The 27,895-nt window shown below is 44.7% G+C and overlaps 1 protein-coding gene across 1 annotated transcript in view; it reads left to right on the top strand.

The window, feature by feature from the left end:
• alg13 (ALG13 UDP-N-acetylglucosaminyltransferase subunit) overlaps positions 1-27,895 on the top strand; it is a 100,150-nt gene that overhangs the window by 51,082 nt on the left and 21,173 nt on the right. The window contains exons 18-22 of the mRNA XM_085993612.1: positions 1,242-1,361; positions 9,431-9,587; positions 10,421-10,550; positions 15,243-15,278; positions 17,458-17,513. Coding sequence (XP_085849738.1) covers positions 1,242-1,361; positions 9,431-9,587; positions 10,421-10,550; positions 15,243-15,278; positions 17,458-17,513 — 499 coding nt within the window. The remainder of the gene's footprint in view (positions 1-1,241; positions 1,362-9,430; positions 9,588-10,420; positions 10,551-15,242; positions 15,279-17,457; positions 17,514-27,895) is intronic.

Below are 27,895 nucleotides of genomic sequence, written 5' to 3'. Positions count from 1 at the left end.
GTAGCCCTGCAAATTTATTTCCTTCAGACACTTCTTCAACTCCATTTTGGAAAGCCATGATTGAGTCTGCCTCCACCACTCTTTCAGGCAGTGCATTCCAGATCTTAACCACTTGCTGCGTAAAAAAGTTTTTTCTTACGTCGCCTTTGGTTCTTTTGCCAATCACCTTTAAATCTGTCTCCTCTGGTTCTTGGCCCTTCTGCCAATGGGAGCAGTTTCCCTCTCTACTCTGTGTAGACCCCTCATGATTTTGAACACCTCTATCAAATCTCTCAATCTTCTCTGCTCCAAGGAGAACAACCCCAGCTTCTCCAGTCTATCAACGTAACTGAAGTCCCTAATTTCTGGAATCATTCTCGTAAATCTTTTCTGCACCCTCTCTAAGGCCTTCACATCCTTCCTTAAAGCGTGGTGCCCAGAATTGGACGCAGTACTCCAGTTGGGGCCGAACCAGTGTTTTATACAGGTTCATCGTAATTTCCACACTTTATATACCTCTATTTATGAAGCCCAGGCTCCTGTAAGCCTTTTTAATTGCATTCTCAACCTGCCTGCCACCTTCAACGATTTGTGCACACATACCCCCAGGTCTCTCTGTTTGTGCACTCCCTTCAGGATTGTACCATTTACTTTATATGTCGTCGTCCTCCTCACATTTTGGTAGAAATAATATCACTTCACACTTTTCTGTGTTAAATTTCATCTGCCCCGTGTCCGCCCATTTCACCAGCCTGTCTGTCTTCCTGAAGTCTCTCACTCTCCTCCTCACTGTTCACTATACTTCCAAGTTTTGTCATCTGTAAATTTTGAAATTGTGCCCTGTACTCCCACGTCCAGGTCATTAATATACATCTCAAAAGCGTATTAAATAGTGATGGTTGAGGATATTTGAATATTCTGGAGTTTTGATTGAAAGCCCCAATGAAGCATGATAAAATGAGGGCAATAGATGCAAGTATCACCAGGATAGTGGAAAAATTTGTTACTTCACCTTTTAAAAAGAACTCCTTTGTATACCTTGAAATGAATATATATTTGAATGCAATTACTTGTGCAACCATGGGGGAAGGATGTTGGAGTGAAAATGAGGGGGACATGGTTGCATTTCTGTAGTGACTAGCTCATGTGTTTTGTCACAAGCCAAGTGCTCTTGAAAGTAAATAATTCCTAGTCTTGGGTGATTTTAATAATATGTGGAGGTGGGAAAAAAAACATTGTTTTTCTGATTTCTTCCCTCCTAGGAATCAGGCCACTCGATTTGTGAGTCAACATGGCTTTGTTGATCCTGACTACATCTATGGCTTTTCTGGGTCAGGAAAGAGGTGTTATCAACATTATGACAATTTCACCTATCGATCTCGGTAATGGGTTTTAAGCTTTTTGTTTTAAAATTGTTGCCAGATTATATGGCTCTAAAGTTGGGATTCTAGCCTGCAGATGCTTTTTTTTTAAAAAGGTAAGCCTGTTTTTTTTTTTTGGAAGCACTCTCCCATGGGCGAGATGAGTATATACAGCTGATTTCTCCTTTATCTACAGTGGACTCAATGCCATGAAATGTAGTGATAAAATAGAAAAACTGAATGCTGAATACACAGCATGTAGATCAGTATTTGAAGGGGAAAGATGGTTTCCAAGGGTTACGCCTGAAATGCTAAACCAACTTTCTCTTTCAGATGCTGCCTGATGTAAGAAGACTACTGAGCACTTGGTTTGAGTATAAAACAAGGCTTTAATCAACTTGTTTCAGAACATGGAGGTCTAGTTGTACTTCACTAGTTCCTGTCTTACAAAATGTCCCTGGGCAAGCTGGACCCACGCCTGAGTATTTATACTCCTTGGACGCCGCCACCAGCTGGCCGTCCAGTGTTATTTCATGAGTCGTTTCTTCATGATGATGAGATTCATAACATTGCCCAATATGCTGTGTATTTCTGGAATTATCTGTTTATACTTGGAAGTATTGTAGTTCTTCCTCAGTGCTCCTCTTGACACATGCCATTCTTAATAAAGAGGACTGATAAATGCATGGTCACAAGGTCTTTGCCAATGCTATCCTGTAACCAGATGTTAACACGTGCGAGAGGTTCAGGTTTATTTGCCTACATTTCAGTACTCCCTCTCTGTAGCCTAATGGAAGTTGGAATTTGTATAGTACATCAACAAAGTGCATTTGTTTCTTGTGTAATATAGGAAACTGGCCCAAAGAGCTGCAACTCATTGTTAGGGGAGATGTAGGTTTTTGAAGGGCGTAGTGGAATAACATGGGGGGGGAATGGTTTAGGGGGTGCATTGAAACCCAGGTAACTGAAGGCTGTACTGCTGAAGGTGGAGTGGTAGGAGGAGAAAAGCAAAGGGGCAGGACTTCAAGAATAGAGAGCAACTGGTGGGCGCCGGAGGGATTGGACTGCATGCATAGTGGACACATAATATGATTTAATTTGATAAGTTTTCTTATATAATTTGGTGTTTATTTTTTGAGACTTTTTAAAGCACTTAAATTTCTTTTGATACTGGGGCAACCCAATGTTGTCATAATTGACGATTAAGAGTAGAAGGATAACTATAAACTAGTTTAATAGTTGAGCGCAAACTTTCTGAATACATAATTGAGATATATTTTGTGAACAGTTAGAAATGCATGGGGTAATTACGAGCAGCCAGTACAGATTTGTTCAAGGTAAGTAATGTTTGACTTTTTTTTGAAGTGATTGGGTAAATTAAGGAACTTAATAGTTTTACTGAACTGAGAATCTGTCTGCAGCCCAACACACTTGATAAATCTTCACCTTCACAACCCTATAATTTATGGGATTCCACAATAACTTGGAGTTTTTGAGTCTATAAACTCCATACAAGATCCTCTTTGGTCTTGTTTTGCACACTTTGTACAAAAATAATAAATTGCAGGACAACGGAGTATTACGGTTTAAACTCTTTAAATGAAGCATCAGGTCTGTAAGCTTTCTCAATCAATGCAGCACTGTGTGGACAAGATGGAGTCAGGACCCCTGGGTCTTCTAAACAATAGCAGTCCTTACAGATGCCTGCAGGCCAATGACAACTCAGCATGTGATCACATGTGAATATAATAGGTATTCCTTACAGATGCCTGCGGGCCAATGACAATTCAACATGCAAATGTTACATCCCCTTTTAAAAGAAAAATGTTATGCATTACTTTTGAACCTTCTACATAATGTTCTCCGTAGCATTAGCATATAAGTAAACTCAACATTTAACTAGCACTGAAAACATCTCAACGTTTCAATAACGATGTACAGTTTTTTAGGGCAGCGATCCGCCTACACTCAGTTCACAAGTCAAGGATAACTTTGGCTTGACCTCTCGTCGGAATGACAGTGTTGTTCCTTGGTGTTCAGGAGATGCCTGCGATTGCGGCGGTACACCTGTCCTTCTGGAGTCTGGACGTGATACGATTGCTCAGTGTCAGCTGGCTGGATGATGACTGCTGGCTTCCAGTAGTCATGCTCCTGGATTCTGACGGATTCTCCATTGTGCAGCGGCGGCAGTAGTCTAGCTGACCTGTCATAGTATCTCTTTTGGTGTTGCTGTCTCTGTACGCATTTTGCATGCACTTGCTTGCAGCTGACGACCTCTGGCTGCTGGTTGGTGCTTGGAAGGATTGAGCGAAGTCTGTGGCTCATCAACAGCTGTGCTGGTGACTTGAAGTTGTCAACCGGAGTGTTGCGGTACTCGCGACTGATGTAGGGGTCTCTTTTGTCCGCTTTGGCTTTGTCCATGAGTGTTTTTGCAATCTGGACAGTTTTTTCAGCAAGGCCATTACTTTGAGGATAATGTGGGCTTGATGTGACGTGTGAAATCCCATGCCTTGGCAAACGACTCGAACTCTTTTGATTTGTATTGGGGGCCATTGTCTGAGACTAAAGTCTCTACCATGCCACGCCTGGCAAAGGCTGCCTTTAGCTTGTGAATCACAGCTGCAGATGTGGTGCTGTGAGGCTTGTCCAATTCAAAAAATCTGCTGTAGTAATCAACAGTCACTATGTAGTCGTCGTCGTTCCATGTGAACAGATCCGTTGTCGCGACCTGCCAGGGCCTGTCTGAGATACGGTGAGGTATCATGGGCTCTTTGACATTTGATGGGCGGCATTCTAGACAAATGGAACATTTTCCGACAATGTCCTCAATGTGTTTGCACATTCTGGGCCAAAACATAATGTCACGTGCTCTTTGTTTGCATTTTTCCATGCCCATATGTCCAGCATGAATTTTTGTCAACATCTCTTCTCTGAGACTGGTAGGAATGATTTTTCTCCCCTTTGAAGACGATTCTGTTGATTTGTGTCAGTTCGTCTCTGTGGTTCCAGAATTCAGATATGCTCTGAGGGCATTTCCTCCTTTCTTCAGGCTATCCTTCATGTATGACTTTGCTCAACAGTGAGTTGTGCATCTTTCTCTGTTCCTGCTCGGATCTCCTTCAGTTTTGAGTCACTCACAGGTAAGCTGTTGTGCACCTGCACATCCATGCCTTCACTGAGGCTGCTGTCCTGGTAGCTAAGAGACTTTCTGGAGAGCATGTCTGTGACAGGAATGTCTTTGCCTGGACGGTGAATGATTGTGAAGTCATACTTCTGTAGCTGAAGGATCATTCTCTGTAGCCTTGGTGGGGCTGCGGCTAGTGGTTTCCTCATGATTGACTCGAGGGGCTTGTGGTCGGATTCCACAATGACTTGTTGGTCATAGACGTACTGGTGGAAACGCTTACATCCAAACAGGATTGCATATAGCTCTTTCTCGATTTGAGCATAGTTGATTTCACTGTCTGTGAGAGATCTGGAAGCGTAGCCGATGGGCTTTCCTTCTTGCAGTAATACTGCGCCTAATCCGTACTTTGACACATGCACTTGTAGTCTGAGCTCTTTGTTGGGGTCGAAGTAGGCAAGAACTGGTTCTCTGGTGATTAGGTCTTTCATTTTCTGAAATGCTGTGTCATGTTTGTCCCACAGGAACTCATTGGATTGTTTGAGCAACTGACGCATGGGTGCGTTGATTTCGGAGAGACTCGGGGCAAACTTGGCTAAGTAGTTAACCATGCCTCGTACTGTCTCCAGCTCTGCGCGGTTCTTCGGCGGCTCCATCTTCTTGATGGCGGAGATTTTCTCTGGATCCGGCTTAATGCCATCAGTTGAGAGGCGATGCCTGAAATAACTGACCTCGGTGGATCCGATTATGCTTTTCTCAGGGTTGAGCTGGATACCTTTCTCCCGTGATCTTTGTAGCATCGCACAGAGGTTCCTGTCATGTTCCCCTCTATTCCTGCCATAGATGAGGCTGTCGTCTACGATTGCGACTACTCCGTCGAGGCCTTCATAGGTTTCGTCGATCTTCCGCTGGAATTCATCCTGAGCTGAGATAAGACCAAATGGTAAACGCAGAAATCGGTAGCATCCAAATGGTGTGTTGAACGTTGTTAGCTTAGATGACTCTTCCGTGAGCTTGATATTCCAGTATCCTGATTGTGCGTCCATTACACTGAAGTAACGTGCTCCCACTAGCTTGGGTGTGATGTCATCTAGCGTTGGTAGAGGGTAGTAAGGGAGTTTGATAGCCTTGTTCAAATCTCTGGGGTCGAGACAGACTCTGAGCTTGCCTGTACGTGGTTTCTCAACCAGTACTAACGCGTTGACCCACTGTCGGTTCTGTTTCCTGGACGATGATTTCTGTATTCTCCATGCTCTGCAGCTCCTCCTTCAGGCGACTACGTAGAGCAAGGGGTATCCTTCTCGGTGGGCAAACCACAGGGGTTGCTGTGGGGTCAAGGTGAATAGTGCATTCACCTGGGAATAGTCCGATTCCTTTTACAACGTCCGCAAACTCCTCCATGACTGTCTGCTTCTCAACTGGTGCTGTCAATGATAGCACTAGCTTGATGAGGTCCATGTCTAAACATGCCTTTAGACCTAGCACTGGAGGTGCTGGAGTGTCAATAATGTAAAAGTTCAACATCATGTCGCTTTCTTTGTACTTGCATCTCATCACGCATGTGCCATTTACAATGAGCTGCTCACCCCCATAGCTGGTCAGTCTGCGTGAGGTGGGCTGTAGCTTACACTCATCCTTCAAGCTGTGATACTCCGAGGAATTACATTAACCTGAGATCCAGTGTCTAGTTTAAACTTAAGCTCTTTGCCCTGTTTTCCTATTTCAATATCGGCAAAGGCTTGCTCAGTCTCTGAAATCTGTTTTTTCTGTGACACAGAATCAATAAACAGTTCCTCTGCATTTGGCTCTCTATCTGGCATTTGGCTGTCACTCACTCTGTGCACTGTTTTTCCGAAAACAGTCCTGCAAACTTTAGCAAAGTGGTTCCGTTTACCACATTTAGTACATTGCCTTCCTTTGGCAGGGCAGTACTTTTCTCCATGCCAGTTTCCACAATATCCAGTTTTTGAAGCATTTTATGTCTGTCGCCCATTTTTGGAACCCTCTCTGTTCTTTCTGTTCTGAAACACGCTCTCTGGGCGGTGTTCTTTGGTGTGTGTCTATTGACTGCGTGCACTGTCTGTTCACGCAAACTGCTCGTGGTGCCGGTTATGGTTTTCAACTGTGCTTTGGCTATCTCGTGCGATCTAGCTATGCCCATAGCTTTCTCCAGCGTTAGCCCGGACCCAACATTCAAAAGTTTCTCACTTTAGCTGAATGTATTCCAAACACGATGCGGTCTCTGACCATATCTTTATCTGCATATGCACAGTCTTTTACCAGCAGTTTTAACTCAGTCACGAACTGTTCAAATGACTCACTAGCTCCTTGTACTTCTGAAACTTGTACCTAACGAATATCGTATTTGTCTTGGGCATCACATATGCTTCAAAACGGTCAAAATCACTTTTCAGTACCTTTGCTTCATCCGCGGTGAGAGACCATGTGTTAAAAATGTCTCTCCCTTTTTCTTCGATCCACAGGAGTAGGTAGCTGCTTCTTTCTTCCTCCCCTTTTACTTTTCAGTGGACCCGAAAACATCAACTCCACGTGTTGCTTGAACTTGCACCATTCTCTATGTAAGTTCAAAGATTCCCAATTCATTCGAGGTAAGGGAGCTCCAACGATGTCCATTTCAAACCCCTGTTCTGACACCATGCCTTGTTTTGCACACTTTGTACAAAAATAATAAATTGCAGGACAACGGAGTATTACAGTTTAAACTCTTTAAATGAAGCATCAGGTCTGTAAGCTTTCTCAATCAATACAGCACCGTGTGGACAAGATGGAGTCAGGACCCCTGGGTCTTCTAAACAATAGCAGTCCTTACAGATGCCTGCAGGCCAATGACAACTCGGCACGTGATCACATGTGAATATAATAGGTATTCTTTACAGATGCCTGCGGGCTAATGACAATTCAACATGCAAATGTTACATCTTTGACTGTGGGAGCTGCATTTATGATCACTTTAGTTTAATCTCCAGTTTTAAGTGTTCTCAAATTTTTACTGTAATTAAATGAGCTGAGGGGTTTTAAATTTTCATTGCTCCTCCCACTGGAATGATGTGCATTACGAACTTAAAGCTTCAAATTGCCCCTCACTCCCAAAAAAAGGGTCCTGTAGTGACATTTTTCCTCACTCGTGAGCATATCTCATGTGCCTGAGGGCATATAACGTGCTTTGAAGCAAGCTACTTGCAATTGCATATGAATAGACTGACATTTCTTAGAACTGGTTATGCAGTTGAAGTGTGTCTGCTTCAGCTTTAAAAAAAAACTTAATTAGAAGCATGCATTTTTTTTGGACTCTGGATAATTTTTTTGAAAGTTATGCTGGATCTTGTTTGTACTAGTGGGGGAGGGGGTAAAGATACTGAACAGAATCCTTGGAGCTCCCTTGGGAGTAAAAATGTGAGCTATTTATGTTGCTTCCAGTTAATTTGTTTCAGAGCAGCTTTGGTAAAAGTAAGAGATCAGATTACCTGCTAAGATTCCTTGCTGGAGGAAGAATGTATGGTGACTTGAAGGAGAAAGGACCAAAGGAAATCAATTTTAAAGGGAGGTGAAGAGCAGGCATATTGGGGAGCACCTTAATAATTTTATATAGTTTAACTCTTCGTGAATACAAGCTTCCATGAGCAAATGGTAATCTACGTAACGATAGCAAAATACTGCAGATGCTGGAAATCTGAAATAACAACAGAAAATGCTGGGAAAACTCAGCAGCTCAGGCAACATCTGTGGAGAGAAATTGGAGTCAACGTTTCGGGTCGCAACCCTTTTTTTCAAAACTGGAAAGGAAACAAAATAGATTGAAGGCAGGGCTGCGATAGAACAAAAGTAGTAAAGAGGTATTCAAAACCAGACGAGATGGTAATAGGATCGTGGAGAAAAAAGACGGCTCAGATTAGGTGTGAAGTGTACTGGCAGGATGAGAGACAGCTGCCATGTGGGGGGGAGAGGGGAAAAAAAGAAGGAAGGGGGGGCAAGGGAAGACCCAAAACAAAAGGGTGGAAAAAATATATATAAATAAAAATGTAATGGGGCCGAGGTTATGATCTGAAATTGTTGAACTCGATATTGAGTCCGGAAGGCTGTAAAGTGCCTAATTGGAAGATGAGGTGCTGTTCCTCGAGTTTACGTTGAGCTTGCGTGGAACAATGCAAGAGGCCAAGGACGGTGAGGTCCGAGTGGGAATTTCGCGCTCTCCCACATGGCAGCTGTCTCTCATCCTGCCAGTACACGTCACACCTAATCTGAGCCGTCTTTTGTCTCCACTGTCCTATTACCATCTCGTCTGGTTTTGAATACCTCTTTACTACTTTTGTTCTATCGCAGCCCTGCCTTCGATCTATTTTATTTCCTTTCCAGTTTTGAAAAAGGGTTGCGACCCGAAACGTTGACTCTAATTTCTCTCCACGGATGTTGCCTAACCTGTGAGTTTTTCCAGCATTTTCTGTTATTTTGGTAATCTACGTAACTTGTTCCATGCTTTATTATCTGATTTTCAATAACTTTTTCTTAATGGTACTGCCTTCTATCTTCAGAATATGTTTTCCATTCCTTCCAAATTCTTCTAGCTGGCTAACATTTTGCAATTTAGTGCATAGTAGAGTCTTCAAGGGAAATGGATGTACATTCTGGCATAAGGACGTGTTGCATAGCTGGTAATAAAGCAGAATCTGTGATTTCAGAATGAATCTAGTTTTTTGTAGCAGTGGATGTAGTTTCTGCAAAACTGAAAAGGGAACTAAAATATATATAGACATCAATTACAACTGAAGGATTTTGATCCATAATGGACTAAAGTACAAAATGTCATCCTTTACAATAGATTTCAGTTTAGATAAGGGTTATTAAATCTTTGTACTACCCGTAAGCCTCAAATTGTTCAGAATTGGTCTGCTATGTCCTTGTAGCAATACATGAATTAATTGTACTTTTGTAAATTTATTTCCTAAAGCTCTTACAGCAGAAGTCGCAGACCCATTCAATATGTTAACCAGGATTGCCAGTTTGGCTATATACCAGAGAATGAGGAGGAACCAAGAACAATTGAAGAAACTGTAGCTTTTTATGAAATTGAAGAAGGAAATGAGCCAGCTTTTCCTGCTGTACATGTGAGTGAATAATTGAAGGCAGTATTACCTTATTTATGCCAACAAAAAAAATATTAAGGATCAGGTTAGCATTAAACTTGTATTTGTATCCTATAAGCACGTCTATCTATATCTTAAAAGCGCACATCTCCTTAGCAGCATTGCTTAGTATGTCAGAGGGTATATTTTTCTGAAATGAAAAGTGTTCTAGAATACTGATGCATGCAGAAAGCATGTGCTTTATGCAAGGCTTAATATTGGTGGATCTGCAAGTGAGCACAAATCTAGGCTGACAATTCAGTGTAGTATTGACTTGAGTATTTCATTGTCAAGAGGTGCCATTCTTCAGATCTGATATTAAACTGAGGCTCCATCCACCTGGTGGTTCACATGGATATCAAAGAACCCATGGTGTTGTTCCAAGAGCACCTGTTCTGGCCAGCATTTATTTCTCGATTGACATCTCATTGCTTTTTGTGGGACATTTATGCATAAAGTTTAAAATGGCTGCAGCTTTCACTTGTATGACAAGACTGCACTTCAGAGCTGTTCTCGGGCACTGCAGAAAGGCAGATTTCTCTCGCGTGCAAGGTTTCCTTAACTCTTTGTAGAAGCTGGTTAGACTTAGTATTTTATGGAACTTTTTCCAGTGTTCTCAACTCTCATGCTAGATACTGTGCAACATTTTACAATATGTGGCATTAATTTCTAGTTGCATTATATTATGGGATTTAACTTGATCTTAATTTCATTGATTGATGTAAAGTTTCCACTAAGGTTCATTTCATTCAAAAATGGTGTATCCAAACCTAAAATCGCCAAATTAATTGTTCTCCTATACTTCTCATTTACAGAGCCAGTCTGCTTCCTCTTCAGTTGCACAAGCCCCAGCTGGGTACTGGGTAGCTAGAAGAGGAAGCCCGGTCTCTGTTGGCAAGCAGGTCAATTCCTCCTCTGAAGATGCTGATGAACCAAGTGATGGTGGTAAGAATGTGTGATGTTGAGTCTCCATCAATCTAATTACACCAATTTTATTTTGCAAATTCTTATTTTGTGGGTTTCTTAATCTGGTTTATGCTCTCTCAATCTGGTTTATGCTCTTTCAATATTGTTGTCAGTTAGGGGGGATAGATGTAGTATTTGTGGTTTTCTTAATGGACTTTACTAGTCACTCATGTTATCGTAGGTTTTTTACTCCATCAGTGATTCAAAACTTGTATGTATACATCATGGAGGATAGTGAAGTTTGAAAACTAGTTTGACGCCAAAATTCAATTCTGAGCATGCTGTCTGGGTGCCTCAAAACAAGATTACCTCAATAGCAACCAGGAAATACAATGGGTTTAAGCTCTTCCATAATTATTTAGTTTGACGTGACAAACCAGTTAGGTAAGCATGCTAGGCAGCCTTAAAATGCTGACTAGGAAGATCCCAGGACTTTTAATGCTAAGTTATAGAAGTTGGCTAAATTGGTCGTCTTCATTGGAAGCAAAAACTAAGAGGGGTAAATGCACAGAAATTGCAATAAGGAAACAGTCTGTCTTGATGTTTATCCTCCATGTGAGCAGTAGTTTTAATCCATGTGCCCACCCTGTTCCTATCTCTTACCTCCCTTCCCTTTCCTTCAACCGCCTATCTAACCCATTCTTAAATGATATTGTCCTCTGCTTTAATCATCATCTCCAATAGTGCATTCCACAAGCCTCTCAACCCCCTCTCCTAATAAAAGTTTCTCCTCTCTATCTTAATTTAGTTAATCTTGTCTATGCTCCCTCATTCTATACCTTTCAATCTCTGGAAACAGTCTGTTTCTATCTACAGTACTCTGCCCTCATTATCTCCTCTGTTCTAATGACAACAGCCCCAGTTTTTCAAGTCTTCATATTTATATTTCCTCATTCCAGGCAACATCCTAGTGGATCTGCACTGTACCCCCTCTATTGCCTCAACATCCATCCTACAGTGTGGAGCCCAAAACTGCAAATACTATTCCAACTGTGGTCTTACTAAGGTTTTATATAGATTCACCATTATATGTTGACTCTTTGACTTTTATGACATGAGGTCTAGAATACAAACAGAATACTAGGTTTTCTATGGTCATCTCTACTTCAGATGCTGCTTTTAATGTCATTTGAACCAGAACCTTAAATCCCTCTGCTTTTCTACACCTCCCAATCTTCTCCCTGCACCCCGCCCCCCCCCCCCCATCGAAATGTAATTACTACTTTATTTGCACACTTGCATTGAAAGTCATCTGTCACTTTTTATTTTTTTGCCTATTCCACCACTTTATCCCCTTGTAGCTTCTTTTGCTCTGCAAAATTATTGATGCTGCCTCCTATTTTAGTATTGTCTGCAAATTTGGACACCGCTCCCTCTAGCCCTATATCCAAATCATTGATGTACACAATGAATAGAAGTCGCAACAGAACAGAACCCTGAGACAATATTACCCACTCCCAACCACTCTGAGAAACTGGCATTAACTCCTACTCCAGATTTCCTCCTTTCTAACCGGTTTCTAATCCTATCTGCTATAGACTTCTTGTATGAAGGCAGGTGCAGACGCAGAGACTTGGGGAATTCCACAGGTTGGAACCAAGGTGTCTGAAGGTGTTGCCATCAGTGGCACTGCATTCATTCACTGAACCATCATGGATATTGACTAGCTACGTATAAATTTTATACTGAAATTTGAAGAAGCCATATGTGCGTACTTGACATTGATATTATGGTATCTTCAGCTGCAATACTAGTAGCTCACTGGTTGATTTCCACATGCCTGTGTTGAACTGATGATGGAACTTGTATGTTTCTACCAACTTAACAGTCTGACCTGACTTCATGGGTACAATATATAGTGACATACCTTAAGCTTACTGGGTAAGAGGTGGGGGTGGTTGTCTTAGTAATCTGGTTTTCTAATTAAGTATTTGGTGTATGTTAAACTTTTTGGGGGAGAAATTCGGTGTCGCCCCGTTTGGGGCGCAATTATCGGCCGGGTGCAAAGTTTAGCACCTGGTGCTAATTATCGCCTCCGACTGCAAACTTTGCTTCTTCGCCCCTGGAGGTGATTGGAGTGCTAAATCAGGTGCTACACACCTCAAGGCGCTAACGCCGAGGAGTGAGGCACTACCTCAGAGCGCTGGTGAAGCTCGTGATGTCAGTCAGTAATGGAACACAGACACACTGGCGCCGGCCAGTTCTTAAAGGGGAGGGTCGATCTTGCTCTCCATCCACACCCTGCTTATTGCAGCCTTGAATCTCGGCCTGGAGAGACCTGTACATCAAATCTGCTGGAAAGAGCAATGGAGAGGCCCAGGGAAAGAGCTCAGGATGCAGCCCCCATAGTCTCTTCTAAATCGATGCAAGGAAGGTCAAATCAAAATGAACCTGTTACGTGTTGCTCGGTACCCAAAAATCCTTCACATGGCGTTGAATCTCTCCAGAAGTCTCTCTCTCCCTGCCCCTCTCTCAGAATGCGTGGTGCAAAAATGTCGCCCACAAAAAAAAAGGCAGGAAGCAATTGCCTTTAAAATAACACTCCCCCAGTCCTTTCCCGACTGCGAAACGTTCCCCTCAACCTGTCGTTGCTAGCGGCAGGCGGAAAGGCAGGGGGCGCCACTCAATATCCGGTCCGGGGCGTTGCATGCTCGACTGACGTCGCGATCTGTGGGTGCAGGAGATCATGACGGTCATGTTTAGCGCCGTCGCAAAATGTCTGGTCAATTTCGCGAGTGGCGCAAACATCACCATGCCCGGGTGCTAGTTGCTTTGCGCCCTCCTAGGGCACTAACCAGAGGTGCAAAGCAACCGAATTTTTCCCCCTTTTTGCTTTAAAATGTGGTTTTTGTTTGGCCCACTGGGCCAAACTTCCTCTAAAGTTCCCCCCTGCCCTAGGCCTGAACTCTCCTTTCTCCAGTTTCTCTGCGCTTATCTTGTCTGAGACCCACCTCCTGTTCCCTCGACCCTATTCCCACCAAACTGCTGACCACCCAACTTCCTTTTCTGGCTCCCATGTTAGCTGATATTGTTAACAGTTCTCTCTCCTCAGGTACTGTCCCCCTCTCCCTCAAATCTGCAGCCATCACCCCTCTCAAAAAACCAAACCTTGATCCCTCCGTCCTTGCAAACTACCACCCCATCTCCAACCTCCCTTTCCCCTCAAGTCCTTGGAACGTGTTGTTGCCTCCCAAATCCGTGCCCATCTTTCCTGCAATTCCATGTTAGAATCCCTCCAATCAGTTTTCCGCCCTTGCCACAGTACTGAAACGGCTCCCATCAAAGTCACAAATGTCATCCTTTGTGACTGTGACAAAGGTAAACTATCCCTCCTCATCCTTCTTGACTTGTCTGCAGCCTTTGGCCTGCTCCCGCATAGTTACCTCTTGTGTTCCCCCAAGGATCTATCCTTAGCCCCCTCCTATTTCTCATCTACATGTTGCCCCTTGGCGACATCATCCGAAAACACAGCGTCAGTTTCCACATGTACGCTGATGACTCCTCACGACTTCTTCTCTTGCCCCCTCCACAGTGTCTAAATTGTCAGACAACTTGTCTGACATACAGTTCTGGATGAGCAAACATTTTCTCCAGTTAAATATTGGGAAAACCAAAGCCATTGTTTTCTGTCCCCACCACAAACTCCATTCGCTAGCCACTGAATCCATCCCTCTCCCTAACATCTGAGGCTGAACCACACTGTTCGCAACCTTGGTGTCATATTTGACCCTGAAATGAGCTTCCGACCACATATCTGCAGCATAACAAAGACCACCTACTTCCACCTCCATAACATCGTCTGTCTCTGCCCTTCCCTCAGCTCATCTGCTGCTGAAATCCTTATCGATGCCTTTGTTACCTCTAGACTTGACTATTCAATGCACTCCTGGCTGGCCTCCCACATTCCACCCTATGTAAACTTGAGGTCATCCAAGACTCGGCTGCCTGTGTCCTAACTCGCACCAAGTTCCGTTTGCCCATCACCCCTGTGCTCGCTGACTTATATTGGCTCCTGGTTAAGCAGCGCCTCAATTTCAAAATGCTGATCCTTGTTTTCAAATCCCTCCATGGCCTCGCCCCTTCCTATCTCTGTAATCTCCTTCAGCCCCACAAACCCCCCGAGATATCTGCGCTCCTCTAATTCTGCCCTCTTGAGGATCCCTGATTATAATTGCTCAACCTTTGGTGGCTGTGCCTTCTGTTGCCGAAGCCCTAAGCTCTGGAATTCCCTGCCTAAACCTGTCCGCCTCGCTACCCCTCTTTCCTCCTTTTAAGACGCTCCTTAAAACCGACATCTTTGACCAAGCTTTTGGTCACCTGCCCTAATTTATCCTTAAGTGGATAGGTGTCAATTTTTTTTGTCTTGAAATAGTCCTGTGCAGTGTTTTGGGACGTTTTACTATGTTAAAGGCACTATATAAATACAAGTTGTTGTTGCTGTGGTGACTTTAATTTTGAAGCAATCTTGAGTTCTTTGTTTACAAATAGAATTGCTCAATTTTTTAAAAATTGTAGATAGCTGCACTAAATTACACTAAGTAAAGAGCTGGTTTGCTAATCATCCTGGTAAAAGGTGGTCATGATCCTTTTTAACAGCTCCTCACTGGTATCAAGTTTTACATAATTAAATTTCCACCTAGAAAATTTGACTGATGCTATTTCTGTTCTCAGGAGAATATCATGAAGACTTTATTTATGCAGCATCAGGTTGGTATGGTATAGCTGAAGATTCTAGAGTTTGTAATGAAGTTACAGCAACTTTAGTGAAACTTTAATCAATTCTATTAACTTTTTTTCCTGTTGTAAAGTTGTACTGAATTTTATTTTTTTCTTCGGGATATGGGCAATGCTGACGATGCCAAATTTATTGCCCAACATTATCGAACCACTGTATTCCTGGTGGTCATTGTGCTCCTATAATTGTATTAAATAGGGAATTCCAGGCTATTGATGGAATGGTGCTATATGTCCAGGTCAGAATGGTTTATAACTTTGAGGGACACTTGGAGATGATGATCCCACGACATTCCTGGTCCTTCTTGGTAGAGGTTGCAGGGGAGGGAGGTGCTGTTGAAATAAAGATGAGTTGGTAGAGCCTCCTGTAGATCATACATATTGCAACCACACTGGGCAGGTGATTGAAGGATAACTAGGGCACCAGTCAAGTCAACAGTTCTGACCTGATGTGTCGGGCATCAGGTGAGTGGTGAGTATTCCATCACCCTACTTATTGAACCTTGTAGAGAGGCTTTGATGGGTCAGGAGGTAAACCCCTCTTTGCAGAGCATCCAGCCTTTGTCGTGTTCTTGTAGACACAGCTTTGATGTGGTTGGTGCAGTTCATTATCTGGTCAATGGTGACCCTCAAGATGTTGATGATATTGGACTTGGCAATGGCAGTGCTGTTGAAGGTCAAGGGGAGATGATTGGGCTTTGTTTGAGATTATGGTTACATGCCATTTATGGGGTGTGTATGTTACCTGCCACTTGTCAGCCCAAGACTGGATGTTATCCAGGTCCTGTTGTGGATTGGCATGGACTGCTTTTTCCTCTCGCCCTAAACTTAGCCGCTGGCTGCGAAGAAGACCGGGTTATGGGGAAAAAGCTGGAGTGTGGGACTAAATTGGACAGCTCTTTCGAAGAACTGGCACAGGCACAACGAGCTGACTGGCCCCCTTCTGTGCTGTAAGATTCTAAGACATGAGCCTGGTGACTCTCTTCCCTTCCCCCTGGCCTATAACTTGCTTGTTGTTCCTCACTCTTTCTGTGGGAATGTGTCTACTCCAACTCCAGGCAGTACACCTTTTGTGCACCTCCTGTAACCCGAGCAGTTATGGTAGAAACCTGCGAGCCGGTTGTCTTCCGATCTGCCCACTTTCCCTTTCATCAAGAAATGGTTCATGGAGATTTGAAGATGATCTAAAATCCAACTTCTAATGATGGATTGATTGAAACCAATTTAGTGATTAGTGGGTTTGAATCTGAATGGTAAAATCACTTTGGATCCTCAGTGTTCTTTTGGCCTATGTATAAATTTGAGTTAATTTGATGTCCAGCATACACCTGATTTGCTTTAAGCATGTATGGGTACGTATTTATGAATCGCCTTTTTTTAAAGTCCATTTTAAAACTCCTAACATTTTACTGTGCTTCTCAGTGAAGCCCTCTGTTGACTTCATGCTAGGAGTGTTGGGGTGTCATAAACTTAGGAAGTCATCTTGCAATACACCCACTGAATAACATTAGTTTAAGTGAAATCAGTTTCTGGAGTTCTAATTTAACATCATGCTGATTGTTTGATTTGAGAGTAAGAGTTGTTTTGATATTCATCATTAAATACTTTATAGCAGTTTAAATTGGCATCAAGCTAGTCGCTGGAATAATAAGGGTGTATACACCTCAGGGTGGGAAATTAGAAGGCTTCTGAATCCCTGCTGTTCATCTACTGGAAAACAAATTGTCACCTACTTAAGATTCCTCATTAAAAGTAACACTCATTTTCTCCTGAAGTGTGCACTCCTTATTGGTATGATAATTCCTGGATGAAGAACCATGGGAGATGAGCTCATTTCTCTTCTCCCATCAGTTACACTTTCAAAATTCGAGCTGATTTGAGACAAAAGGATGTTACAATTTTCAGTTTGTACTTGATGTGTATTTACTGAGACTGTATCCCAGACCATCTAGGGTTTGTTCATTGTGACTTGCACTTTATAATACAGGAATTTAAAATGTAATTTTTAGGTCAAATAGTGTAGTTGCATTTTTTAGCTAGTTTAATGTTTTTGGATATACAACATTTCAATCAATATTCAGTGCCCATTTCAAGTGTAATTGGTTCTTGCCTTGCTAGTTTCCAGAAACCTATGACTTAAATTTTTTCACAGATTCTGGATATTCCGATCCAACAATGTATAGTACAGCAGAGTCTACAGCTAACCTAGTAAGTGAGCTTTATTTAACAATTTCTTTTTAAGGTAGTCTTTTCCTGTATTTTTGAAAATGGAACCAAGTTTGAACGTAAATTAAATTTCAAAGTTTATATAAACCTGAACTTGCTGAACTTGTCCAACAGACCAAATGACCAACTTGGTTTTATTTCAGCAACTGTGTCTCCTTCTTAGGCAGTCCCTCGGAACAGAGGATGACTTGCTTCCACGCTAAAAATGAGTTCTCAGGTGACTGATGAGTCCAATGCGGGACCTACAGTCTCTGTCACAGGTGAGGCAGATGGTGGTTGAAGGGGCAGGTGGGTGGGGATGCTTGGGTTGACGTGTGTTCCTTCCGCTGTTTGTGCTTGGCTTCTGCTTGCTCCCGGCGAAGAGACACGGGTGTTCGGCGCCTTCCCGGATGCTTCTCCTCCACTTTGTGCGGTTTGGGCCAGGGTTTCCCAGGTGTCGGTGGGGATGTTGCACTTTTTCTAAGGAGGCTTTGAGGGTGTCCTTGAAGCGTTTCCTCTGCCCACCTGGGGCTCTCTTGCCATGTCGGAGCGCCGAGTAGAGCGCTTGTTTTGGGAGTCTCGTATCGGGCATGCGGACGATGTGGCTCGTCCATCAGAGCTGATCAAGCGTGATCAAAGCTTCGATGTTAGCCTGAGCGAGAACACTGATGGTGTGCCTATCCTTCCAATGGATTTGCAGGATCTTGTGGAGGCAGCGTTGGTGATACCTCTCCAGTGCTTTGAGGTGCCTGCTGTACATGGTCCATGTCTCTGAAGCATACAGGAGAGCGGGTATCACTACTCCTCTGTAGACCATGAGCTTGGTGCTGGGTTTGAGGTCCTGGTTTTCAAACACACTCTTCCTCAGGCGACCGAAGGTTGCACTGGCACACTGAAGGCGGTGTTGGACTTCATCATCGTCTGCCCTTGTTGACAGTAGGCTCCTGAGGTATGGAAAGTGGTCCACGTTGTCCAAGGCCTCATCATGGATTTTGATAATCGGGGGCAGTACTGTGTGGCGGGTGCAGGTTGGTAGAGGACCTTTGTCTTATGGACGTTTAGTGTAAGGCCCATGCTCTCGTACGCTTCGGTGAAGGTGTTGACAATGGTTTGGAGTTCAGCCTCAGTGTGCGCAGATGCAAGCGTCGTCTGCATACTGTAATTCAATGACAGAGGATGGGACGACCTTGGATCTGGACTGGACAGTTTCCCGTTTGTTCTATCGATTAACTCCACTTCAGTGGGGAGCTTACTGAGGGTGAGATGGAGCATTGCAGCCAGGCAGATAGAGAAGTGTTTTGGTATGATGACACAGCCTTGCTTGGCCCCCATCCATGCGTGAATTGGGTCAGTGAATCCGTTGGTCAGGATCACTGCTTGCATGTTGTCGTGAAGCAGGTGGAGGATGGCGACAAACTTTTGAGAGCAGCCAAATTTGAGGAGGACACTCCATAATCCCTCACGGTTGTGGTGTCGAAGGCCTTTGTGAGGTCAAAGAAGGCCATGTACAGCGGTTGGTGCTGTTTCCTGCAATTCTCTTGTGGTTGACGCGCAGTGAAGATCATGTCCATCGTGCTCCTTAGTGGGCGGAATCTGCATTGCGACTCTGGGAGGAGCTCTTCAGCCACTAGGAGAAGGCGATTGAGGAGGATTCTTGCGATGACTTTCCCTGTGTCAGACAGCAGGGAGACTCCTCTAAGTACTGCAATCAGATCTTTGAAGTGCTCCTTCCAGCGGGCATTGACTGCGCCTCCTGTCCTTGATGCGTACCTCTCTGTTCTTGGCCCACAGTGGGGTAGGACCTTGGAAAGCAGTGACAGGATCGGACAAAGTCAACATGGATTTACAAAAGGTAAATCGTGCTTGACTAATCTACTGGAATTTTTTGAGGATGTAACTGGTAAAATAGATAAGGGAGAACCAGTGGATGTGGTGTATTTGGATTTTCAAAAGGCTTTCGATCAGGTCCCACATAAGAGATTAGTGTGCAAAGTTAAGGCACATGGGATTGGGGGCAAGGTATTGACTTGGATAGAGAACTGGTTGGCAGATAGAAAGCAAAGAGTTGGAATAAATGGGTCGTTTTCCGAGTGGCAGGCAGTGACTAGTGAGGTACCGCAAGGATCGGTCCTAGGACCGCAGCTGTTCACAATATATATTAATGATCTGGACAAGGGAATTGGATGTAATATCTCCAAATTTGCAGACGACACACAGCTGGGTGGGAGAGTATGCTGTGAGGAGGATGTCGTGAAACTCCAATACGATTTGGACAGGTTGGGTGATTGGGCAGAAACATGGCAAATGCACTATAATGTGGATAAATGTGAGGTTATCCACTTTGGTGGCAAAAACAGGAAGGCAGATTATTATTTGAATGGCAATAGATTGGGAGAAGGGGAAGTGCAAAGAGACCTGGGTGTCCTTGTGCACCAGTCACTGAAGGTAAGCATGCAGGTGCAGCAGGTGGTTAAGAAGGCAAATGGTATGTTGGCCTTCGTAGCAAGAGGGTTCGAGTACAGGAACAAGGATGTCTTGCTGCAGTTGTACAGGGCCTTGGTGAGACCGCACCTTGAGTATTGTGTGCAGTTTTGGTCGCCTTATCTGAGGAAGGATGTTCTTGCCATGGAAGGAGTGCAGTGAAGATTCACCAGGCTGATACCTGGGATGGCAGGAATGACGTATGAGGAGAGATTGTGTCGATTGGGCTTCTACTCACTGGAGTTTAGAAGAATGAGAGGGGATCTCATCTAAACCTATAAAATTCTGTCCGGCCTGGACAGACTAGATGCAGGAAGGATGTTCCCGATGGCCGGGGAGTCCAGAACCAGGGGTCATAGTCTAAGGATAAGGGGTAGGCCTTTTAGGACTGAAATGAGGAGGAATATCTTCACCCAGAGAGTGGTGAACCTGTGGAATTCTCTGCCACAGAGGGCGGTGGAGACCAGTTCATTAAATATATTCAAGAAGGAGTTGGATATATTTCTTAAGGCTAATGGGATCAAGGGATATGGGGAGAAGGCAGGGACAGGGTACTGAATTTGGATGATCAGCCATGATCTCATTGAATGGCGGAGCAGGCTCGAGGGGCCGACTGGCCTACTCCTGCTCCTATCTTCTATGTTTCTATGGTGCTTGAGCCGTAGGTGGTCTTGACTGCGCTGAAGAATCCACGCACGTCGTGGTTGTCGGCTTGCTGCTGGATCTCCTGCTCTTTCTCTACCCACCATCTGTTCTTTAGATCGCGAGTTTTTTGTTGGGCCTCGGCCGTTGGGCACCTGTAGAGTTGCCTTCTTGCTCTTGAGTTCTGTTGCTGTTTCCAGATCAGAAATGCCTTGCACTTGCGGCTTATTACCTCCTGGATCTCCTGGTCATTCTCATCAAACCAGTCTTGGTGTTTCCTGGTCGAGTGACCAAGCGTCTCTTCACAGTTGCTGATTATGGAGGCCTTGAGTGCAGACCAGGCGCTGTGGACACTGTCTCTGAATCACTGGGAGTCGTCATGTTGGTTGTGAGGCGCAGGCTGAATAGGGCTTTCTTAGCAGGGTCTTTGAGCGCTCCAGCATTGATTGTTTTGGGGCTACGTTGATGGAGATGACGGAGCGGATTAGGCGGTGGTCTGTCCAGCAGTCGTCAGCTCCTGTCATGGCGCGGGTGATGCTTGTGTCCTTGCGGTCCCTCGCTCGGGCAGTGACGTAGTCCAGCAGATGCCAGTGCTTGGCGCGAGGGTGTTGCCATGAAGCCTTGTACTTGTCTTTCTGACGGAACAAGGTGTTGGTTATGACAAGGCCATGTTCGAAGCATTTCGTCAGGAGGAGGGTTGGAGTTGACTTTCCCTACCCCCTCTCTGCCGATCACACCTCCCCAGAGGTCTCTGTCCTTTACAATTCTGGCGCCAAATTCGCCAAGGAGGATCAGCTTGTCGCCCATTGGGACTCCAGACAGGAATTGTTCGAGGCTGGAGGAGAATTCCTCTTTGGTCTCGTCTGTGGCTTCCAGTGTTGGGGCGTACGCACTGATGACCGTAGCGCACTGGTTCCAGGCTAGGGTGAGCCGTAGTCATGAGGCATTCATTCATTCCACAAGGGGAGAGTCTCAGATGTTCAACTAGCTCACTTTTTGTGGTGAAGCAACTGGTAGTTTTAGTTTTGGAGACATTTGGTACATGTTTGAACAGGGAGGAGGGGGGAGGAGGTCCTGCTGAAAGAGTATCAGGAGTTAGAATCTAAATTTAAAAAGCAGGATCTCGAGGGTAATAATCTTTGGATTATTGCCCGAGCCACGTGCAAATTGGCATAGAAGCAGACAGCTCAGGAGAATTAACACGTGGGAAATCATAGAAAGTTACAGCACGGAAGGAGGCCATTTCGGCCCATCGTGTCAGCACTGGCCAACAAAGAGCTATCCAGCCTAATCACACTTCCCAGTTCCTTTTCATGGGACACTGGCACCAGTTCTGGGACAGGAAGGAGCTGTACTGATGGGACGGGCTCCACCTGAACTGGGATGGGACCCGTGTCCTAGTGGAAAGGGTAAATAAGGAGGTGGCAAAGGCTTTAAACTAGTAAGATGGGTGGAGGGGAAGAGATCTACAGGAAACAAAATAGTAAAATATTTTATAGGCACATCAATAAAAAAAAAGGAAGGTTGGGATAGGAATAGGGCTATTAAGGGATAGACAGGATAATACCAGAAAAAACGATAGAGATGGCAGAAATATTAAATAATTCTTTTGCTTCAGTATTCACCAGGGTGATAGAGCAGGTGGACATGACATTGGATGATATTAGTAATGAAGTGCATTTAAAATAAAAAAGGGAATATATTAAATCAACTTGGAGGATAAAACCCCATGGATTGCATCCACGCATTTTAAAAGAATCTAGAGAAGCGATAGCACAGGCATTACTACGCATATTTAATAATTCGTTAGAAAAATGTATAGTGCCAGAGGACTGGCGGATAGCTAACATAATACCGATATTTAAGAAGGAATAGAACATGTAACGTATAAAATTCTGACCGGGCTAGACAGACTGGATGCAGGGAGGATGTTTCCCCTGGCTGGGGGGTCTGGAACGAGGGGTCACAGTCTCAGGATACGGGGTAGGACATTTAGGACTGAGAGGAGGGTGGTGAACCTGTGGAATTCTCTACCACAGAAGGCTGTGGAGGCCAAGTCACTGAATATATTTGAGATGGATAGATAGATTTATTTCTAGACAGAAGGCATCAAGGGGTATGGGGAGAAAGCAGGAATATGGTATTGAGAGAGAGAGAGGATCAGCCATGATATTGAATGGAGGAGCAGGTTCGAAGGGCTGAATGGCCTACTCCTGTTTCTATGTCCAGGGAATTATAGACCAGTCAGCTTAACATTGGCGGTAGGAAAAATAATGGAATCCCTACTAAAGGAGAAAATAGAAGAACATCTAGGAACCAAAAATTTAATCTTGAATAGTCAGAACGGATTTCAAAAGGGGAAAGTCTTGCTTGACCAACCTTATTGAATTTTTTGAAGAGGTAACAGAGAGAGTAGACAATGGTAATGCAGTAGATGTAATATCTGGATTTTCAAAAGGCCTTTGATAAGGAACCCCATAATAGACTGATGAACAAGATCAGAGAATGCAGAGTCAGGGGACAAGTAGCAGAATGGATTGCTGGCTGGCTTCAGGACACTGCAGCCGCGGTACACCAGTGGTGGAGGGAGTGAATGTTTAAGGTGGCGGATGGAGTGCCAATCAAACGGGCCGCTTTGTCCTGGATGGTGTCGAGCTGCTTTTGTTGGAGCTGCACTCATCCAAGCAAGTGGAGAGTATTCCATTGCACTAATTACTTGTGCCTTGTAGATGGTGGAAAGGCTTTGGGGAGTTGGGCGGTGAGACACTCGCCGCAGAACACCTAGCCTCTGACCTGCTTTTGTTGCCACAGTATTTGTGGCTGGTCCAGTTAAGTTTCTGGTCAATGGTGACCCCCAGGATGTTGATGGGGGATTTGGCGATGGTAATGCTGTTGAATGTTGAGGGGCGGTGGTTAGACTCTCACTTGTTGGTGATAGTCATTGCCTGGCATTTGTGTGGTGTGAATGTTACCTGCCACTTATCAGCCCAAGCCTGAATGTTGTCCAGGTCTTGTTGCATGTGGGCATTGACTGCTTCATTATCTGAGGATTTGTGAATGGTACTGAACACTGCAGTTATCAGTGAACATCCCCATTTCTGATCTTACGTTGGAGGGAAGGTCATTGATGAAGCAGCTGTAGATGGTTGGCCCTGGGACACTGCCCTGAGGAACTCCTGAGCGATGTCCTGTGGCTGTGATGATTGACCTCCAACCATCCTCCTCTGTGCTAGGTATGACTGTAGCCAATGGAGAGTTTTCCCCCTGATTCCCATTGACTTCAGTTTTACTAGGGCTCCTTGATGCCAGACTCAGTCAAATGCTGCCATGATTTCAAGGGCAGTCATTCTCACCTCTGGAATTCAGCTGCTTTGTCCATGTTTGGGCCAAGGCTGTAATGGGGTCTGGAGTCGAGTGGTCCTGGTGAAACCCAAACTGGGCATCAGTGAGCAGGTTATTGGTGAGTAAGTGCCGCTTGATAGCACTGTCGATGACACCTTCCATCACTGATGATTGAGTGTAGACTGATGGGGCGGTAATTGGCCGGATTGGATTTGTCCTGCTTTTTGTGGACAGGACATACCTGGGCAGTCTTCCACATTGTCGGATAGATGCCAGTGTTGTAGCTGTACTGGAATAGCTTAGCTAGAGGCGCAGCTAGTTCTGAAGCACAAGTCTTCAGCACGACAGCCGGAATGTTATCGGGCCCATAGCCTTTGCTGTATCCAGAGCGCTCAGCCGTTTCTTGATATCGTGGAGTGAATCGAATTGGCTGAAGACTGGCTTCTGTGATCATGGTAGGGACCTCGGGAGTAGGCCATTATGGATCATCCACTCGGCACTTCTGGCTGAAGATGGTTGCAAACGCTTCAGTCTTGTCTTTTGCACTCACTTGCTGGGCTCCACCATCATTGAGGATGGGGATATTCATGGAGCCTCCTCTTCCTGTTAGTTGTTTAATGGTCCACCGCCATTCACGACTGGATGTGGCAGGACTGCAGAGCTTTGATCTGATTGTGGGATCGCTTCTGCTTTTTAGCATGCATGTAGTCCGGTGTAGCAGCTTTCCCAGGTTTGCACCTCATTTTTAGGTATGCCTGGTGCTGCTCCTGGCATGCTCTTCCACACTCCTTATTGAACCAGGGTTGATCCCCTGGCTTGATGGCAATGGTAGAATGAGGGATATGCCGGCAGCAGCAGCGAGAGCGGCCCTGGGTGGAGCCTGAGTGAGGAATGTGGGGTGGGGGGGGAACCCACGACGTGACGTCACGGGGATAGCTGGTAACTGATTGGCTGGTAAAGGTCACATTGATTTTCTTTGCTATTCAGATTTGGGGCCGGTGAGTATCACTTTGTTGTCTTTTAGTCTTTAACTAAGCACCGAGGGGTATACTAAAACTTTAGTTCATTAATCTAATAACTAGAGGCATGGCAGGGCAGCTCAGTCCCGTAGCGTGCACATCTTGTGCCATGTGGGAGGTCCTGGATGCTTCGCGTAGCCTGGACAACCACATGTGCCAGAAGTGTCGCCAGCTGCAGCAACTCGAGCTCTGGGTTTTGCAGCTTGAGCGACAGCTGGCGTCACTGTGGTGCATCCGCGAGGCTGAAAACTTTGTGGATAACACGTTTCTAGAGGTGGACACCCCGCAGCTTAAGAGTGTGCAGGCAGCGAGGGAATGTGATCACGAGGCAGGTAGTGCAGGAGTCCCGAGTGCATCGCGCTCTCCAACCAGTATTCTGTTCGGAGTACTAGTGGTTCCTCTGGGGAGTGCAGCCAGAGCCAAGTCCATGGCACCACGGGTGGCTCAGCTGCATGCGGTGGGGGGGGGGGGGGGGCGGGTAGGAAGAGAGGAGAGGAAGAAGAATGGAAGAGCAATACTGGTAGGGGATTCGAAAGTTAGGGGAGCAGACAGGTGTTTCTGCGGCCACAGACGTGACTTCAGGGTGCTATGTTGCCTCCCTAGTACCAGGGTCAAGGATGTCACTGAGTGGCTGCAGGGCATTCTGGGAGGAGAGGGTGAACAGCCAGAGGTCGTGGTCCATATTCGTACCAATGACATAGGTAGAAATAGGGATGAGGGAGTTTAGGGAGCTAGGAAAGAGATTAAAATACAGGACCTCAAAGGTAGTAATCTCTGGATTACTCCCGGTGCCATGTGCTAGTGAGTACAGAAATAGGAGGATAGAGCAGATGAATGCGTGGCTGGTGGGAGGGCTTTCGATTCCTGAGGCATTGGGACTGTTTCTGGGGGAGGTGGGACCTGTACAAGCCAGATGAATTGCACCTCAACAGAGCTGGGACCAATATCCTCGTTTGGGGGTGGGGGGGCGGGGGTTTGATTGGGGGGATGGGAACCTGAGAATCGATTCAGAAGGGAGAGAAGCAAAGCTGGAATTAGAAAGCAGAAAAGTAGAAAGTAAATTTGGAAGACCGGAAGCAAGGGCTAGAAAATAGACAAGGGAGTTTGGCAGTGCTAAATGGTATATACTTCAATGCAAGGAGTATTGGGAATAAGGCATACGAGCTGAGAACACAGATATACACTAGGAGTATGATGTAACTATTACTGAGACATGGCTGAAAGATGGGCAGGTATGACTGCTCAACATTTCTGGTTACAGGTTTTTCAGATGGGATAGAGGGGGAATAAAAAAGGAGGGGGGTTGCAGTATTGATTAAAGAAACAATTACAGCTGTGAGGAGGGATGATATGTTAGAAGGATTATCAAATAAGGCTACCTGGGTTGAATTGAAGAACAAAAAAGGGGCAATCACACTGCTGGGAGTGTACTATAAACCCCCAAACAGTCAGAGGGAGACAGAAGAGCAGATATGTATGCAAATTTCTGAAGTGCAAAAACTATAGGGCAGTAATAATAGGGAATTTCAACTACCCTAATATAAACTGGGATAAAATTAGTGTGAAAGGTATAGAGGGTGTGGAATTCCTAAAATGCATTCAGGAGAACTTTTTTAGCCAGTATGTAACAAGCCCAACAAGGGAGGGGGGTGGTTCTGGACTTAGCTTTAGGGAATGAAGCTGGACAGGTGGAAGAGGTATCAGTGGGAGAGCATTTTAGTGCTCGTGATCATCATAATTCAAAAGCAGTAAACCTGAGGATTCGGAGCAGTTTAGGATTCAACAAAGGAGGACAAAGGGATTAATTAAGAAAGGGAAAATAGAATGAGAGTAAGCTTGCAGGGAACATAAAAACTGACTGTAAAAGCTTTTATAGATATGTGAAGAGAAAAAGATTGGTGAAGTCAAGCGTCGGTCCCTTGCAGTCAGAATCAGGGGAATTTATAATGAGGAACACCAATTAAATACATATTTTGGTTCTGTCTTCACAAAGGAGGACACAAATAACCTCCCAGAGTTGCCTGGGAACATAGGGTCTGATGAAAGGGAGGAACTGAAAGAAATCAGTATTTGTAGGGAAATGGTGTTGGGGAAATTGATGGGATTGAAGGCCGATAAATCCCCAGGGCCTGATAATCTACATCCTAGAGTACTTAAGGAAGTGGCCCTAGAAATAGTTGATGCTTTGCTGATCATCTTCCAGCATTCAATAGAATCTGGAACAGTACCCATGGATTGGAGGGTAGCTAATGTTACCCCACTATTCAAAAAAGGTGGTAGAGAGAAAATGGGGAATTACAGACCGGTAAGCCTGACATCGGTAGTGGGGAAAATGCTAGAGTCCATTATAAAAGATGTAATAGCAGAGCACTTGGCAAACAGTAACGGGATCGGACAAAGTCAACATGGATTTACAAAAGCTAAATCGTGCTTGACTAATCTACTGGAATTTTTTGAGGATGTAACTGGTAAAATAGATAAGGGAGAACCAGTGGATGTGATGTATTTGAACTTTCAGAAGGCTTTTGCTAAGGTCTCGCATAAGAGATTAGTGTGTAAAGTTAAGGCACATGGGATTGGGGGCAAGGTATTGACTTGGATAGAGAACTGGTTGGCAGACAGAAAGTAGAGTTGGAATAAACGGGTCTTTTTCCGAGTGGCAAGCAGTGACTAGTGGGGTACCGCAGAGATCGGTTCTTGGGCCCCAGCTATTCACAATATATATTAATGATCTAGACAAGGGAACTAGATGTAATATCTCCAATTTTGCAGATGACACAAAGCTGGGTGGGCGTGTGTGCTGTGAGGAGGATGCCAAGAAACTCCAGGATGATTTGGACAGGTTGGGTGATTGGGCAAAAGCATGGCAGATGCAATATAACGTGGATAAATGTGAGGTTA

Source organism: Somniosus microcephalus, chromosome 1 (assembly GCF_052327205.1).
Source record: "Somniosus microcephalus isolate GS21.2 chromosome 1, FLI_Smic_1.0, whole genome shotgun sequence".
NCBI classification, from domain to species: Eukaryota; Metazoa; Chordata; class Chondrichthyes; order Squaliformes; family Somniosidae; genus Somniosus; species Somniosus microcephalus.
The sequence above is the reverse complement of the archived record's forward strand: the minus strand, read 5'-3'. Positions and strand labels throughout refer to the sequence as shown.